Source organism: Emericellopsis atlantica, assembly GCF_019669845.1.
Source record: "Emericellopsis atlantica unplaced genomic scaffold F5Z01scaffold_3, whole genome shotgun sequence".
NCBI lineage: Eukaryota > Fungi > Ascomycota > Sordariomycetes > Hypocreales > Bionectriaceae > Emericellopsis > Emericellopsis atlantica.
Genome location: NW_025764705.1, coordinates 677,746 through 691,293, shown reverse-complemented (window position 1 = coordinate 691,293; position 13,548 = coordinate 677,746). Strand labels below are relative to the sequence as shown.

The following is a 13,548-nucleotide window of genomic DNA, read 5'->3' as shown; positions in this document are numbered from 1 at the left end:
CGCGTATGGCGCAACGCTTTTTTGCTCCGCTGTGAGTTCTTTTCCACGAAATCAAGCACAAATAACCATACAGATTTCCGTTGTCTCATTCTCGTCAAACTTTAGGAGCGGTTGAAGACTCTCCTCAGGCGACGTCGAAGCTTGTCATGCTGTTTGGGCTTCTCCGGAGCTGTCTGTGCAGAGAGATGATCGGCAACCTTGGATGCGAGAAGGTCGTAGTCAATCGATGACTTCTGCTTGTTGTCCATGTCGACAAGTGCCATCATGGCTTGTTGCTGTGCGTTCATGACGTTGTCAAGGGCGACGTCGACGTGCTGCTCAACATGATGAGAGACGCTCTGTGAAACGACTTGGTTGATTGCGGTGGGCAAATTCATGGCCAGGTCAGAGAGCTGTGTGATGATGCCTGACAGCAGAGCCAGGTTTTGTGATGAGGCTCCCACAAGCTGCCCAAGATGTAGATTGTGGAAGCCCTGGATGTCATTGTGAGTGCTGTGCGTGTCGTTGTGATTGCCGTACGCATCGTTTCTGCCATACAGTGCCACAGCCAGCTGCTGAAGCTTTTCAGCCTGCCTTCTCAGGGGCTCGGTGGCATCATCAATGGTCTGGTCAGCAACCTCTCCAACAATCGACAAGATCTCCTCGCCAAAGGTCTCGGCATCAACCTGCGATGATCGAGTGGAACTGCAGGATCTCGAGCAATGGCTTCCAGACGCAAAAGGTGTCCTGGGTGTCGAGGCAGTGGCGGCATCAAAAAAGTCCCTCTCCTTCTCGATTGACTTGAGGTAGCTGTTGACGCGACGGGCAGCTTCTTGTCGCATCCCTTCGTCGTTGCTGGCCGAGTCCCTCTCCTGGATCTTTCTGGCAATTTCAACCTTGAGCGTCTTGTATGCATCGGGTGCTGGAGCAGTGACGTCGCCTCGGATCTCCCGAAGTTGAGTCAAGTAGCCGTAGTCCTCAATCATGGCCTGTGTATCTAGCGGAGAGGCTGATGTACGAGGCATCTCGCCGTTTTGACGGGCACGGACAAGCTCGTTATCCATGATGCGCAGCTGGCCGGTGGTGCATGGCTGTTCGCCATTGAGACTGGTGATGGACAAATTGCTCGAGCTGCTGCGAATGGAGGGAGAGGGAGAAGGATGGGAAGAAGGTGGCGTGTTGAGACCGAACCATGCTGTTCCGATGTTGCGACCTGGGGCCATTGTGCAAGATTTGTCTGCCTTCTGAGCCGGCGTACTGGTGACAGAGGTGTCTGAATTGGTGATGCACACGCTGGATGGTGTCGTGGGACGCTGGTAGGCCATGGCAGGGAGAAGAGGGTAGTCTGATTCTGGAGACATGACAGAAGTTTTCAGCCAATCTCTGGTGTAATGAAGCCTTCGCTGATGAACAGTCAAGGTATGATGATTCTGGGATTGGTGACTTTGAGAGCCGTGAGGAAAGAGTTGGATGGGAAAGAGAATGTCATGATGGAAGACTGGAGCGGAGAAGCCCAGATATACGTCGAGGCGTTTCTTTGAGCATCAATAGGATTACTGAAGCTATTGTTGACGGTCTCTTCCATTGAAATATGCGGAGTCATTGAGATTGAATGCTTCGACAATAGTAACGAAGGCTGTAGTGTGTGACTCAATCAATACTGTGGGACGCGAGAAGCTTTCGATTCAAGATTGGATGAGCTGGGAAGCTCTATTGTGAGCGACGGAAGATTGCGGATGTGGTTTGAGAACTGAATTCGGGAGGCTGGGCTGCCTAATGAAAGCGAGGAGGTTGTCAGGGGCTTGGAAATTTGGAGCAAGGTGAGAGACGCAAGTGCTCCTGGCATATTGAGATGCCTCGGGTGCAAAAGCATACAGTCCTACGGGTATGCTGTGGTCAGGCTAATGGAAAGTCATTCAGTGGCAGAATATCATTGTGAAATCAAAAGTTATCGATTTGATCCGAAATCTTGTGTCTACTGTGCATCTCTCCCCTGATGAACCTGCAATGACCGAGCTCGTCAAGCCTATGCTCTCTTGCAGCCCCTGTAACTCTCCCCAGAAAAATAAAATCGCCAAAACCATAGAGATTCCAAGTAGAATTGTCCATCAGGTGGGCGCGGACGATGCCAGGTGCTTAGAAAGGGGACTTGTAGCCCTCCTTGTCCTTGGCAGCTGGGAGATGTCAGCAGGGCACAAATGCAAGTCTGCGGTACACGTACAGAAAGCAGTCTCCTCATCGTCCTCATTCTCCTCGGGCTTGGGGTTGGCCGGGGTGAAACCGTTGGACGTCTTCTTCTGAGCGGACTTCTTGGGCGTGACGGGCGACTTGACGGAAGACTTGACGTCCTCCTCATCTTCATCGGGAACAGGCTTCTGCTCCTCCTCCTCTTCCTCAGTCAGGTCCTCGGAGGACTCCTCCTTCTTGACGGGGGTCTTGCGGGCGGGACGGCCACGCTTCTTGGGTGTCGGCTTCTCATCAGCAGGAGCAGCCTTGGCAGCGCGCTTCTTGGCCGGCGTGGCCTTCTTGGGTGTTTCTTCCTCCTTGTTGTTGCTGTCACTGTCGGCCTCGTTGGCAGCCTTGATCATGCGCTCGTATCGCTTCTGGCTGATGGGAGTCAGCAAAGTCCAATGAGGGATATGGGACGCATACGCTGCAGCCTTGGACACGATGTTGCGGTCCTTGGCGACTTGCTCAAAGTCAGGCTGGCTTCCATTTAGTGACAGTGTTTCATGGTGAGCTCCATGATCGAGACGTACCTTGCCATTGCTGGAGAACTTGATGCAGGAAACCAGGAACTTGACCTGTCCGGCGGAATCCTGAGTCTTGCCAGCCATCTTGAGAGAAGCTGTTGGAGGTTGAGAAGATGAAGTTGCGGTGGTAATAGTGTTGGAGAGTGTGGTCTGTGAAGAATTAGATTATGTGATTGAAGAGAAGAGCTTGGTTCTTGAGTGAAGGTGTGTAGGAAGGCGAAGGTAATGAGAGGGAAGACCAGACAGCTCTCAAATATGGGTCAACGTACCAAGTCGGAGGCCACGTTCTGCAGAGCGTTTGCGGCGGCTGTCAGATTGTCAATGAATTTGGGAGGCAGGTCCATCATTCAATTCAGAGTATTGAAGGACAATTGATTGTCACAAATCTGTACGATGGGGTGTGGTGCGAGGGAGGGCCAAAAGCGGGCGGAACAAGATGGAATTGAATGGCTAGAGGCGCGAACAGGCAGAGAGCCCTCAAGAACGTCACGCGCGGCAGTGCTTTCATTGTTCTCAGAGCTGTGAATGAACGGATTTTCATCTTGTGCTACCGTCTGAAATCAGAGAGTGCCCCGAAAATGCCTCAACGTTCCAAGTAGTTCCCTGTACTGCTGAAGATTGTGCCGGTAGTGCGTGCTCGCACCACTGTCGAGTGATCGTGCCTGATGCTGCACTTTGAGTAGCTTAAGCAGGGTGTCCAACAATCAATCAGAATTGTCTTTTGTCTGGAAACTGTTCAGTGTTTGACAGGACGAGTAGTTGGGCTTGCCAAACACACACCTAGGACACCGATCGTGACAGATAGGATAAAAAGGTCCGAACTCGATAAGACGAAAGATAAACAGGTTATGAAGGCTCCTTTGAGGTCATATTGCGGATGACAAAGAACGAGCATCGCTCTGGGGGCTATGTCAACTTCTTCACTGTTCAGTCACCAGTGAGTGTTGTTTGTTTACTGTGGGTCTCAGGGGCTGCTAGTGTCGTCGCCAGGGGTAATTCCACAAGGACAGATGGACGTGGGAGCACAAACAGCAATGCGAGTCCAAATATATGACATTGTCTTGATCACCTCATTCTGTGGGCTCTGAGATTTTTCTATTGTGGAATTCAACTCAATGTATAACAGTGCAAGCAGTCAGCGCAGGGGGGGCCGGTTTCTGGGTTGCTGAGATATTGTCAGAGAGCCGACGTAAGAATCTAGTCCAAGCGCTTATTCAAATGCATTGCGGTATTTTCTCAAATTGAGATAATCTGTGCGTGAGATCAATGGCGTGAGTTGACATATGTCTGCCACAGTGTCGCCTGTGGCATTTGGCTCGCAGGACTCTCAGGCTGCTCGACCAGACTGTTCTCGGAGACGGAAGTAATACATATGAGGATTGTTGGCAAAGCATTTGAAGGGACGCCGGGTTTCAGTTGTCATGCAGTTTCTTCCCAATTTTGTGAGCTATCTAACCCTGAACCACCAAAGTTTAATGCCCTAAACCGCATCGCGAAGAGTATAGAAGAGGCAGATGTATGCACTTGGTATCCTCGAGATAGGTGCATATTTGAAATGAACCATGCACCTTCCAGGGAGAACGTTGACTGGATTAGAAAGGAGACTCGTAACCTTCTTCAGACTCCTCCTTTTTGTCCTCGTCCTTGACTTCAACCTCAGGCTCTGGCTCAGGTGCAGCCTTCTTCTTGCGTGGAGTGCGAGGAGTAATTGTCTTGCCGACCTTGCCAGCACCAGGCTCAGCCTTCTTGCGCGGTGAAGGAGAGGCGGTGCCAGAACCGGCGCCCTCCCGCCAGCCGTGACGAACGGACAGTTGACGCCAGCGCTCTTTGGCACACTTGGCATCCTTCAGCGACAGCTTGGTGGCCACAGCATCCCAGTTGGCGTCCGGCTTCTGGGTCATGTTGTCGAAAAGAGCCTTGATGAACTTGAGCTCGTTGTTGCTGAGGGCGAGCGGCTCGTCGCCTGCAGAGTCGGCTTTCTTGGCCATTTCTGGGGAGGTTAGACGCGACACAGAATTTGAAAGATGCAGATGCATACCGATGAAGTGGAAGTGAGCGATCTGTACAAGAGCGTTGTGCAATATAGGGATGTGTTGTTGCTGTGAGGAGACTACAGCTTCGAAGCGATTGTTGGTGGATGATGTTGGAGGGTGCATAGGAGAAAGAGAAAAGCGAGTATGCGCTGGAGTTGCAAGACTTATAGGAAAAATCCAGCAGCTTCACTGTTGGTAAACTAGAGAACTCCAGGGAGAAATGCGACAGCCAGGCTGCCTAATCCACGCCACTGGGTATCCGTTCATTTTCCCGTCACCTCCCCCAGAGCCAGCCACTGCGCAGAGGAACGAGCGCAGAAGAACGACTGCCATAGAACTTCAACGACTAGTTTCTTTTTGATGAGCACATACTTGCAGACATGACCCTTGCCGTGCCGCCAACAGCAGTGAATGGCGTGGTTGAAGCATACATGTGCATATGGGAGGGAGTGAAAGCACAGAACACTTGGTTCGAGTTCGACCACCAGAACGTCAATCAAATTGCAAAGACGCTCCAAAAGACCGCGCTTGATACTTCTTTGTATAAATTCATTCGTCGAGTCTTAGTGCCTGTTTGTGTGTCTCTTTTTCACGCTCATGCTTGCCATCATCCCCAAATCCTGTGTGTTGCCGTGAACTGATTGCTACCAAAACCAATTGATCTGAAGATACCTTCCACCGCCACCATCGAAAGCTAGTCTTGTCCGCTATGTTTCAGGGCTCCGCACCGGTCATGACACTGCCCTCAGAAAGGGTCCTCGTTCAGCATCGCGTCCATGTCGGCCTGCAGCTGAGTCGATGGATCAACGTCTTCCTCGTCCGGCTCGGGCTTGACACTCTTGCCTCGGCTCTCCGACTTAACCTCTGTCTTGACTTTGGTATCGTCCTCCGTGTCAGACTCCTCCTTCTTCACAGGTGCCTTCTGGCGCCCACCCCGAGATTTGGTTGGCGTCTTTGTGACTTTGGTCGGGGTATTGGCTGGAGAGCTGATAGCGCCCCTTCGGTTTGGTGTAGTCGTGTCGTTGATCCCAAGCTTGCGCTTGACCTGTCCGAAACGAACCTGCGCAAAATCTTTAGTAACCGAAGTACACGAGTGAACAGTGAGCGTTGACTTACCTTGGCCACTTCGGCGGACTTGAAGCCTTGCTCGGCAGCAACTCCAGCCCAGTCGATATCAGCCTTGTTCTTGGTGTGCTTGACGATCGCGAAGAAGAACATGGCCTCGAGAGGAGTGGGCTCCTTCTTGGGCTTGTCATCGGCGCTCGTGCTGTTCTTTTCGGCCATGGTGAATTCTGGATGGATGGATGCTGGTACCTCTGAGCAATATGGATGATGATGAACGCACTCGGGGAGTCTTTGATGGCGTAGATGTTGAGGGAAGCAAAAGGCTATAATTGGTTGATGGTTGTTGGAAGAGGTCAGGCTGACTTGAATCAATGAGAAGTGAAAGTGATGCATGTGAGGGCTGCACAAGGAGTGAATTCTTGGTTGGGTGACGGAGGTGCGAAATGAGACGAGGCGGTAAGAAGTGGTGTGTGCGCATTCAGGCTACCAGAGGAAACCTGATTGTTTGAATCCAAGAACATTCTGAGCCGCCGCCATTATTCCAATTGGAGATGTTCTCCTGAGTGCCTGCTTTCACTTGCCTGTAAGTTTGGTGAATCAAGTGCAGAAAAGACCTTCGTTTAGGATTATGGTTTAGGATTATTGTATTCGAGCAAGACGGTCACCGCAGGCCTATGTTCGTTGATGACCAAGACTGTAGCTCTATTCAAATCATGCATATCAAATAGTCTTGTGAAAACCAACACCAGACACCAGTCTCGGGGACAAAGTGTAAGAAAACGCCTTTCGCAAATACGCCAAAAAGCCAGCCAGCTTGGCTGGAAAACCAAAAGCACCAAATTGCCGGCGAACGGACCCCCATCGTCATCAATCGTAAAGCAGTGTAGCCCCCCAAAGTGAGCAGATCTAGTTATACTCTGAAGTTCCCCTTTTCTTCTTTTTGTGTTACATAGTGGTCATAATGGCATCTCGCCTTGCGAGTGACGCTGAACGTCTTCCGCAGGGGTATCAGAATTGGTGGTGGAGGCGGTCGTGCCACTCGTCCAAGGAGTTGGGACCAGCAGACTGACTGTCGGCAGTCATGAATGTATTTATGTCGAACGCAGCCTCGTCGAATGCGGAAAAATTTGGCGATAGGATGTTGGGAACACCAGCAGCCTGCATGAAGTCAAGCGCAGGGGAGAAAGTCTGGGGACCGGGGGGACGCTCGATCGCAGAGGGATTGACGGCGAGGTTGTGGTTCCCCATGTCATCGCTGCATGGTGTCAGAAACCGAGTAGTGAAGTCGTCGTAGTGGTCGGATAAGTATGGAGAGGGTGCTGATCCTGATGCGGGAGAGTAGTTTGACAGTGAGGGCTGTGTGAATTCTTGCTTGACAACGCGCCCCGGTTCTGCCTTGATTGGACCATCCTTCTTCGTCTTCGCCTTTGACACTCGGTGTTTGTCCGTGCTCTTGCTCTTTGAGCCTGTCGATGAGGAGGGTGACCGTCCATCAGCGTTGGAAACTGTTGCTCTGAAGCGGGAGTAGCGCATCCTAGCAGCATGGCCATTCGAAATGGGCTGCAGGAGCACAGGATCTTCGGCAACTTGGTTCCAGTCAATCTGAAGAATGATTAACATGGAAGATCTCTAGAAGTCACCGCGGTAGACCTACATCCTTGAGGTTCTTCTGCTTCAGTATAGCGAACAAGAAGCGAGCCATGGCATTGTCGCTGTTAGGAGACATGGCGGGATGGTCGTTTCGATGCTGTGACCCTATTCATGTTAGAGACGACCAAGTAGTACGGCAAGAAGAGTGACCGGTATTTATAGTCAGGGCAGCATTCAGGCAGTATCGTGATGGCTAACCAGACCAAGTATACAGAATAATGGGGAAGTTGGGTGACTCACTGAGATAGAATCCGGAGCGGCTGCTAATACGTATTTGCTTTTGAAGGGCTCGATTTATCACAGCCTTCAGGCAACTGGCGCGTGAATAGCACTCAGGCGAGCGACATCAATGAGGTAGTATGGTGGATTCGAAGGGGTGGTATATGGACTCTGGACTGGTGAGTAGTGAGTGGTCGTGCGATGCTGCTGATCGAGAACGAAGACGATGCAAAGTTGATTAGGAGATCGGATAGAAGAAGGAGAGAAGAAGAGGCGAGAGTGGTACCGTGAATTTGCCTTAAAGTCCGAGGGTCTCCAGGGACTTATAAGCAAGCTGGTGGTGGGATGAATGAGAGGCTCCACGGTTTCCAGGAACCGAAGCTGCACAGTGCAGCACCTGTGGCGAATCATGTCTGAGATGGCATCGAGCAGGGGTGGTTGTTGCCTAGAGGGTCGACCCAAAACGGTAAGCCTGGTCCTATCGTGCATGTGCGGCATCAGAAAGACACGGAATCAATGGATGCATGCATTTCGGAGCTGTTGGCTTCAAAGTTCAAAGTGCCAACTCTCCACTGCGCGTTGAGTTTGCTGGGGCGACCCCTGCCAATTCCACTGCAACCACTTAAGCCCCTTGGGAGGTGGGGGAAGCAAACAATTCGTCTTGAGGACATTGGCATGACCATGAAAAAAAACACACACAAAAATCGAGCCTTCTGAGGCATTTGTCTTGGATAGCTCTCTGGCCGTTTGTGTTCATGTTGCTAGGCCTCGAAGGTTGATGTTGAGTTGACGCCCACTGACGGTTCCAGCCCTCCAGGCGGTGACTCACCCCTCGCCGGAATTTGGGCGCAAGCCCATGCAGCACAACGACTGGAGCGCAAAAGAAAGTGCTTTCATGGCATAGAAGAGGCACTGCTCAACTACTATTTTTTCCACAGGCTTCAATTTACGTTGGGTTTGCTTGCAAGGTTCTCAAATGCTTGTGCATGAACGGCGCCGTAACTGACCAAGTGATGCCCTTCTGGAATTGAACAGTGGAGGGCATCTTAAAACCCCTGCTTGCTACGGATCGTGAGTGAGTCGACACCTTTCATTTCTTATGGTGACACCCATGTGAGGGACTGCCGCAGTCCAATCCACAATAAATGGCCCCTGTGCTGGTGAAGCTGATGAAGCCTTCGGCTCGAGGCAGTGACGTCGCAAACATGAACGATTCGCGTCGACGGCAAACCATGAGCAATCAACGCTCAATCATCGTCTGATTGCCGGGAAAATTTGCAGCGCGCCGGCAGCATGTAGTCAATGGCATTTCGGTAAGTTTAAACTAGCTCTACGGTCAAAGTAAAGCAGTAATCCGGACGCAACGAGATGGGGGGGTTCATGCGGACGTTGGGAGACGCGGAACGCGATGGACACTGTGCAAGGCATCTCGACCCCGTAACGCCAGCTTGTCACGAATGCACGTGAGCTGCAAAGTGCCCCACTCAAGCTCGAGCTGCGATCTGACGCGAGTCGTGGCTGCCTAAGGCAAGCAAGTGCTGTAGTCTTGGCTCTCGTCGGTTAAACTCAGGCGCTGCTTCGGATATGTTCAGGTATCTCAGCAATGTATGACCGGCAGACTCGCGATAGAAGCTCCTCTGGAGTTTGAGAGATAGCTCTGATAAGTCTTGCAGGTTGTCTTTGAGCATGTCCTAGCTTTGATCAGTCTTCCCGGCGACCATGTTCGCTGCGCAAGCACAAGTTTACCGGCGCCGAGTCCAGACGCGCTCTCTCGGCTCCACGTTCTTCCGCTCCTGTGCCGAACCTTCCTTACATGTGGCAGCAGAGACGCAAGCCACTACCAATTCTGCGGGTGGATCTGTCTTCGACTTAACATTGAACATCTAAGAACCCATCGCGTCCTCATCGTACGCGACTTGGAGTAGCTCTACAGTCCAAGATATCCTTCCAATCTTATTCAATATGAATAGCAAGAACTGGAACGATCGCGCCGACAAGGACCTGTTCTTCACCATCTTGTCTGTGAAGAACATTGGCGTCATCAGCGGCTCGGAATGGGTCACCATTGGTAACGCCCTGCGAGCCATGGGATATGGCTTCACCAACGAGGGATGCCGGTGAGTACAACTATTTTCTGGCGACCTTCTCTGGAGTTTCCTGCCTTTTTCATGGGTTGTGACTGCAAGTTGTTTCTGGGTACCCTTCGAGCCTCATTGAGATGGTTTCAATTGAGGTCTCTCGGCTTATAAGCGCATGGCTTGTAGCGCGTTTAGCGGCCTCCCCTCTTGCCCATGACGGAGGCCCTCTGGCATGATTTCATACTCGACTGGTCGACATGAAAGACTACCCCATGATTGTCAAGCTCATCCATTGTTCTGGGTGTATTAGAAAAGACACATTGGCTGACAATGTTGCAGGCAGCATTTTCAGGGGTTGAGACGAGCCCAGAGCAAGGCTGAGGCCAATGGCGGCATCATAAACAACCCGTACCGGAAAAATGATCCAACACTGAATCCTATTACAAGGAGACCAGGCCCGGGTCGAGGACGGCCAAAAAAGGCTGTCAGCGGCGATGGAAGCCAGTCATCCCCCGGGGGTGCTGGACCAAGCCAGCTCGCCCCTAATCAGGATCCCAATCTGCAGTCAGCTCCTCCGGTCTTTTCAAACATGCCTCAGGCACAGGATCAGCAACAAGCAGCGCAGCAGCACCAGCAGTTCCAGGAGCAGCAGCACCCTGGGCAGCATCCACAGCAACCTCACCCTCATTACCAGCAGCCCCAGCCAGGACAGCCCCCACATCCCAGTCAAGCGGCCCATCACTTCGCCTCGCAACAGCATGGCCAGCAAACGCAGCATTATGGTCCTGGCCCCGACCAGCAGCAGCAGGCGCAGGCGCAGACACAGCTACACAACCAGACACAAACGCCTCCTACCCCGGCGATGCAATCGCCCATGGGCCCACCTCCATCGGCACAAGCAACTAAACAAGAACCCATCCAGCCAGCGCCGGCACCCACCCCGCCCCATAATGCTGCTGCAGCAGCGTCGCCGAATGTTGGCCACAACGGCTCCGGCGTTGAGAACTTGTCGATACGGTCGGAGGATGGACAGGGCGAGGAGCAAGATGAGGGCGAGGATGGCCCTCCTGTGAAGCGGCAACGCTTAGAAAGCCAAGACGCAATCAGCCAAGATCAGCCTTTGGATGACGATGATCCGGTTCTTGCCCTCGCCGACGCCAACAATGGGAATGGCGGTACTGATCAGTATCCCCCGGAGTAAGTCAATCGTATTCCGTTGTGCTAGTCCTTCACGGCTAATCAATAGTAGCTTTGACTATGGCGAAGCTTGAGAGGCAAACCTTTGTTTCTTGCTGAAATCGTCTGGGAGGGCAGTGACGTGAGAGCAGCCCTTGGGCTTTTGGCGACACATTTGCCTCATTCCCCCGGGGTTGTCTTGTCGAAACGCAAGCGGCATCTGTCGGAGATATGCTTCTAATAATAAATAACTTGGGCTTTTGGGAGTAATGTATGGATTTAGCGATGCTTGGGGCCGGTGTGTTGTTTGTTTCGAAACGAGATAGCAATCAAAAGTCTTGTTTGTCGAGCACTGAAAGCGATCAGTGGGCGTGGGAGACCAGATGACAACACAGCCAGGGTACATCTATGGCCTGAGTTTTGTGGCCCTCCTGAGAGGATGATCAGATCAGCTTTACTCAACCACCATTGCAGCCTCGTCAACACCCAGAGTTGATCTTTCATCGAGCATCAAAGTTCACCATACCACACGAACCACGTCGCTCACGATCGCGATCACCACGAAAATGGCATCTGAGAACGAAACTCCCGTCAAGAAAGCCAAATCCGGCACATGGGATAACATCGATGTGTTCCGCGAGTTGTCGATTGTTTTCTACAATCGTCTCGACAACGGTGGCGGCCTTACTCCCGAGTTCAAGGAGGCTGTTGCTGCCTATCTCGGCGGGCGCGGCCACGATGTGAGCTGGAACGCTCTGCGGTATGTTCTGACCTTTTCTTCTCTCTTCTCCTCAACTCGTCATTCTCGCAACCTCGAAAAAGCCTAGCTGTGATCAAGTCACTGTTGGCCTCACTTCCGCACATCTACCACCACACTCTCTCCTGCGAGACCCACGATCCACAATCCATCAACTACCAGATCCTTCATTCCTAGCTTTGAACGGCTACAAGAACATTTCCCAAGATGTCTCGTGTCTTGACCAAGTGGGATGAGAAGACTCATGAGGATATCCTCATCGAGGTCTTCCATTCGATCACAATTCCTCAGTCTGATCTCACAAAGATCATGGAAGGTCTTCACGCCAAGGGACATACCTTTTCCGAGTCTGCACTACGGTAATCACTGCTTGCCTCTGGCTCCCTTTGCCTTCCCCTTCACTCACCTGCCCCTCAACCCACCTGCATTTCTACCTCTGCCCACTTTCAATCTTCTTCGATCTACCTACTTTGATCCTTTTTCATCCTCACTACACTTTACTTCTTCCGCTAGGCTGACTGCTCGGCCCGATCACATTTCCCCTACCTACATCTCTCATCTCATCCCCTCTTTCTCACACCTCACCATGAAGCGTGGCTGGGACGCGGCCTCCCATGAGGACCTGCTCCTCTGTCTGATCGACCACTGCAAGCCCAACAAGGCAATGGTGACAGATATCGCGGAGCAAATGAGAGCCAAGGGCTACACATACTCCTACGATGCTATCAAGTACGCTTCGAGACACGAGCTTTGCCACTTTCCCTGGACAAGCAGTTGCTAACGAGCTCTTCCACAGTCAACACATCCAGAAGCTCCGCAAGAGCCGCGACATGTCCCGCCTCAACGAGGGAGCAAATGAGGAGTCCAAAAGCAAACCTACCACGCCCGCCAAGAGGACTGTCAGCGCTGCTTCTACGCCCCGAAAGCGCAAGACGCCAACCAAGAAGGCCAAGGGCAAGGGGGCCGAAGACGAGCAGTGTGATGATGAGGAGGAAGAGAGTTTCGAAGATCACATGGCCAAGCTTGAGGCCGAGGATGACATGGACGGCGACCAACTCCTCAAGAAGATCAAGACAGAAGCCGTTGCCTAGATCATGGCCAATCACGTCAAGTAGGTTACCATTGCACCACTGGCTCGGCAATTTGCTGACTGCTTTCACAGCACCGAGCGTGCGAGATGGAGGGAACTACTGAGCTTAGGAACTATGGAATTATGGCTATCATTGCGTCTTGAGGGCTTCTGCAGTGACCTCGTTGGCAACTTGCACAGGGTGGTCTACGGCTTTGTTGACTTTGATGATGGCATGGATTGTGCATGTGGCAAACACGAACGGCATTGATACTTTACCTGCACTTCTTCTACGACAGTTTCCGGTTTGCCTAGTTGCTTAGATTGCCCTATGGGGCGACTGAATGACTATAAGGAATGACATCCCCTCGCTTATTACATATTGAAGTTGATGCAAATGGCATGCAGTGGACTCAGTATATTCGTAGACGTACACTGATGAAGATGGCAGAAGATGCCACACTCTCCGCATCTACACTCGCAGGATCTACGACATGCCAACGCACGGTGTTTCTCCAGAGACCACGTACCTGTCAAGGTTGACTGTTAATGTCGCGGGGGAAAATGCGCTGCGAGTAAATTGCAGCCTTGCAAGTGAGTGGCTCATGTTCCGTTCACATTCGTCTCATCTGCCCAGCAAACAGTCCAGCGGGTTCGCCCATGCCATGCTTGTTGTTGCCTTACACGCAGAGTGAATGCTCCCAAATATCAGTCCACGTTTTTATCTGTTGTCTTGTCTTCTCTTCATTCCCTCCTTCTCCCTCCTGCT

The 13,548-nt window shown here is 51.9% G+C and overlaps 8 protein-coding genes across 8 annotated transcripts; 3 read left to right on the top strand and 5 right to left on the bottom strand.

Annotated features, from left to right (window-relative positions):
• Positions 1 to 101: 101 nt before the first annotated feature.
• F5Z01DRAFT_670722 (uncharacterized protein) lies at positions 102 to 1,304 on the bottom strand (the record flags this gene model as incomplete). The annotated part of the gene is made up of 1 exon (XM_046264602.1): positions 102 to 1,304. One exon carries the CDS (start codon positions 1,302 to 1,304, stop codon positions 102 to 104), a length of 1,203 nt encoding a protein of 400 aa, XP_046121994.1.
• An 811-nt stretch (positions 1,305 to 2,115) lies between these two features.
• On the bottom strand, positions 2,116 to 2,816 carry F5Z01DRAFT_670721 (uncharacterized protein; the record flags this gene model as incomplete). Its single annotated transcript, XM_046264601.1, has 4 exons — positions 2,116 to 2,153; positions 2,201 to 2,586; positions 2,632 to 2,684; positions 2,739 to 2,816. 4 exons carry the CDS (start codon positions 2,814 to 2,816, stop codon positions 2,116 to 2,118), a joined length of 555 nt encoding a protein of 184 aa, XP_046121993.1.
• A 1,505-nt stretch (positions 2,817 to 4,321) lies between these two features.
• On the bottom strand, positions 4,322 to 4,720 carry F5Z01DRAFT_733574 (uncharacterized protein; the record flags this gene model as incomplete). Its single annotated transcript, XM_046266744.1, has 1 exon — positions 4,322 to 4,720. One exon carries the CDS (start codon positions 4,718 to 4,720, stop codon positions 4,325 to 4,327), a length of 396 nt encoding a protein of 131 aa, XP_046121992.1.
• Positions 4,721 to 5,510: 790 nt separating this feature from the next.
• On the bottom strand, positions 5,511 to 6,049 carry F5Z01DRAFT_670719 (uncharacterized protein; the record flags this gene model as incomplete). The annotated part of the gene is made up of 2 exons (XM_046264600.1): positions 5,511 to 5,825; positions 5,882 to 6,049. 2 exons carry the CDS (start codon positions 6,047 to 6,049, stop codon positions 5,511 to 5,513), a joined length of 483 nt encoding a protein of 160 aa, XP_046121991.1.
• A 735-nt stretch (positions 6,050 to 6,784) lies between these two features.
• Positions 6,785 to 7,716, bottom strand: F5Z01DRAFT_316165 (uncharacterized protein). The gene is made up of 2 exons (XM_046258993.1): positions 7,485 to 7,716; positions 6,785 to 7,432 (listed from the first exon to the last, which is right to left on the bottom strand). Exons 1-2 carry the CDS (start codon positions 7,554 to 7,556, stop codon positions 6,839 to 6,841), a joined length of 666 nt encoding a protein of 221 aa, XP_046121990.1. The 5' UTR covers positions 7,557 to 7,716; the 3' UTR covers positions 6,785 to 6,838.
• A 1,775-nt stretch (positions 7,717 to 9,491) lies between these two features.
• Positions 9,492 to 11,049, top strand: F5Z01DRAFT_645001 (uncharacterized protein). Its single transcript, XM_046262813.1, has 2 exons — positions 9,492 to 9,816; positions 10,117 to 11,049. Exons 1-2 carry the CDS (start codon positions 9,662 to 9,664, stop codon positions 10,976 to 10,978), a joined length of 1,017 nt encoding a protein of 338 aa, XP_046121989.1. The 5' UTR covers positions 9,492 to 9,661; the 3' UTR covers positions 10,979 to 11,049.
• A 470-nt stretch (positions 11,050 to 11,519) lies between these two features.
• F5Z01DRAFT_670716 (uncharacterized protein) lies at positions 11,520 to 12,073 on the top strand (the record flags this gene model as incomplete). The annotated part of the gene is made up of 2 exons (XM_046264599.1): positions 11,520 to 11,713; positions 11,905 to 12,073. The coding sequence occupies 2 exons, from the start codon at positions 11,520 to 11,522 to the stop codon at positions 12,071 to 12,073; spliced, it is 363 nt and encodes a 120-aa protein (XP_046121988.1).
• A 223-nt stretch (positions 12,074 to 12,296) lies between these two features.
• On the top strand, positions 12,297 to 12,801 carry F5Z01DRAFT_670715 (uncharacterized protein; the record flags this gene model as incomplete). Its single annotated transcript, XM_046264598.1, has 2 exons — positions 12,297 to 12,439; positions 12,507 to 12,801. 2 exons carry the CDS (start codon positions 12,297 to 12,299, stop codon positions 12,799 to 12,801), a joined length of 438 nt encoding a protein of 145 aa, XP_046121987.1.
• Between the last annotated feature and the right edge of the window lie 747 nt (positions 12,802 to 13,548).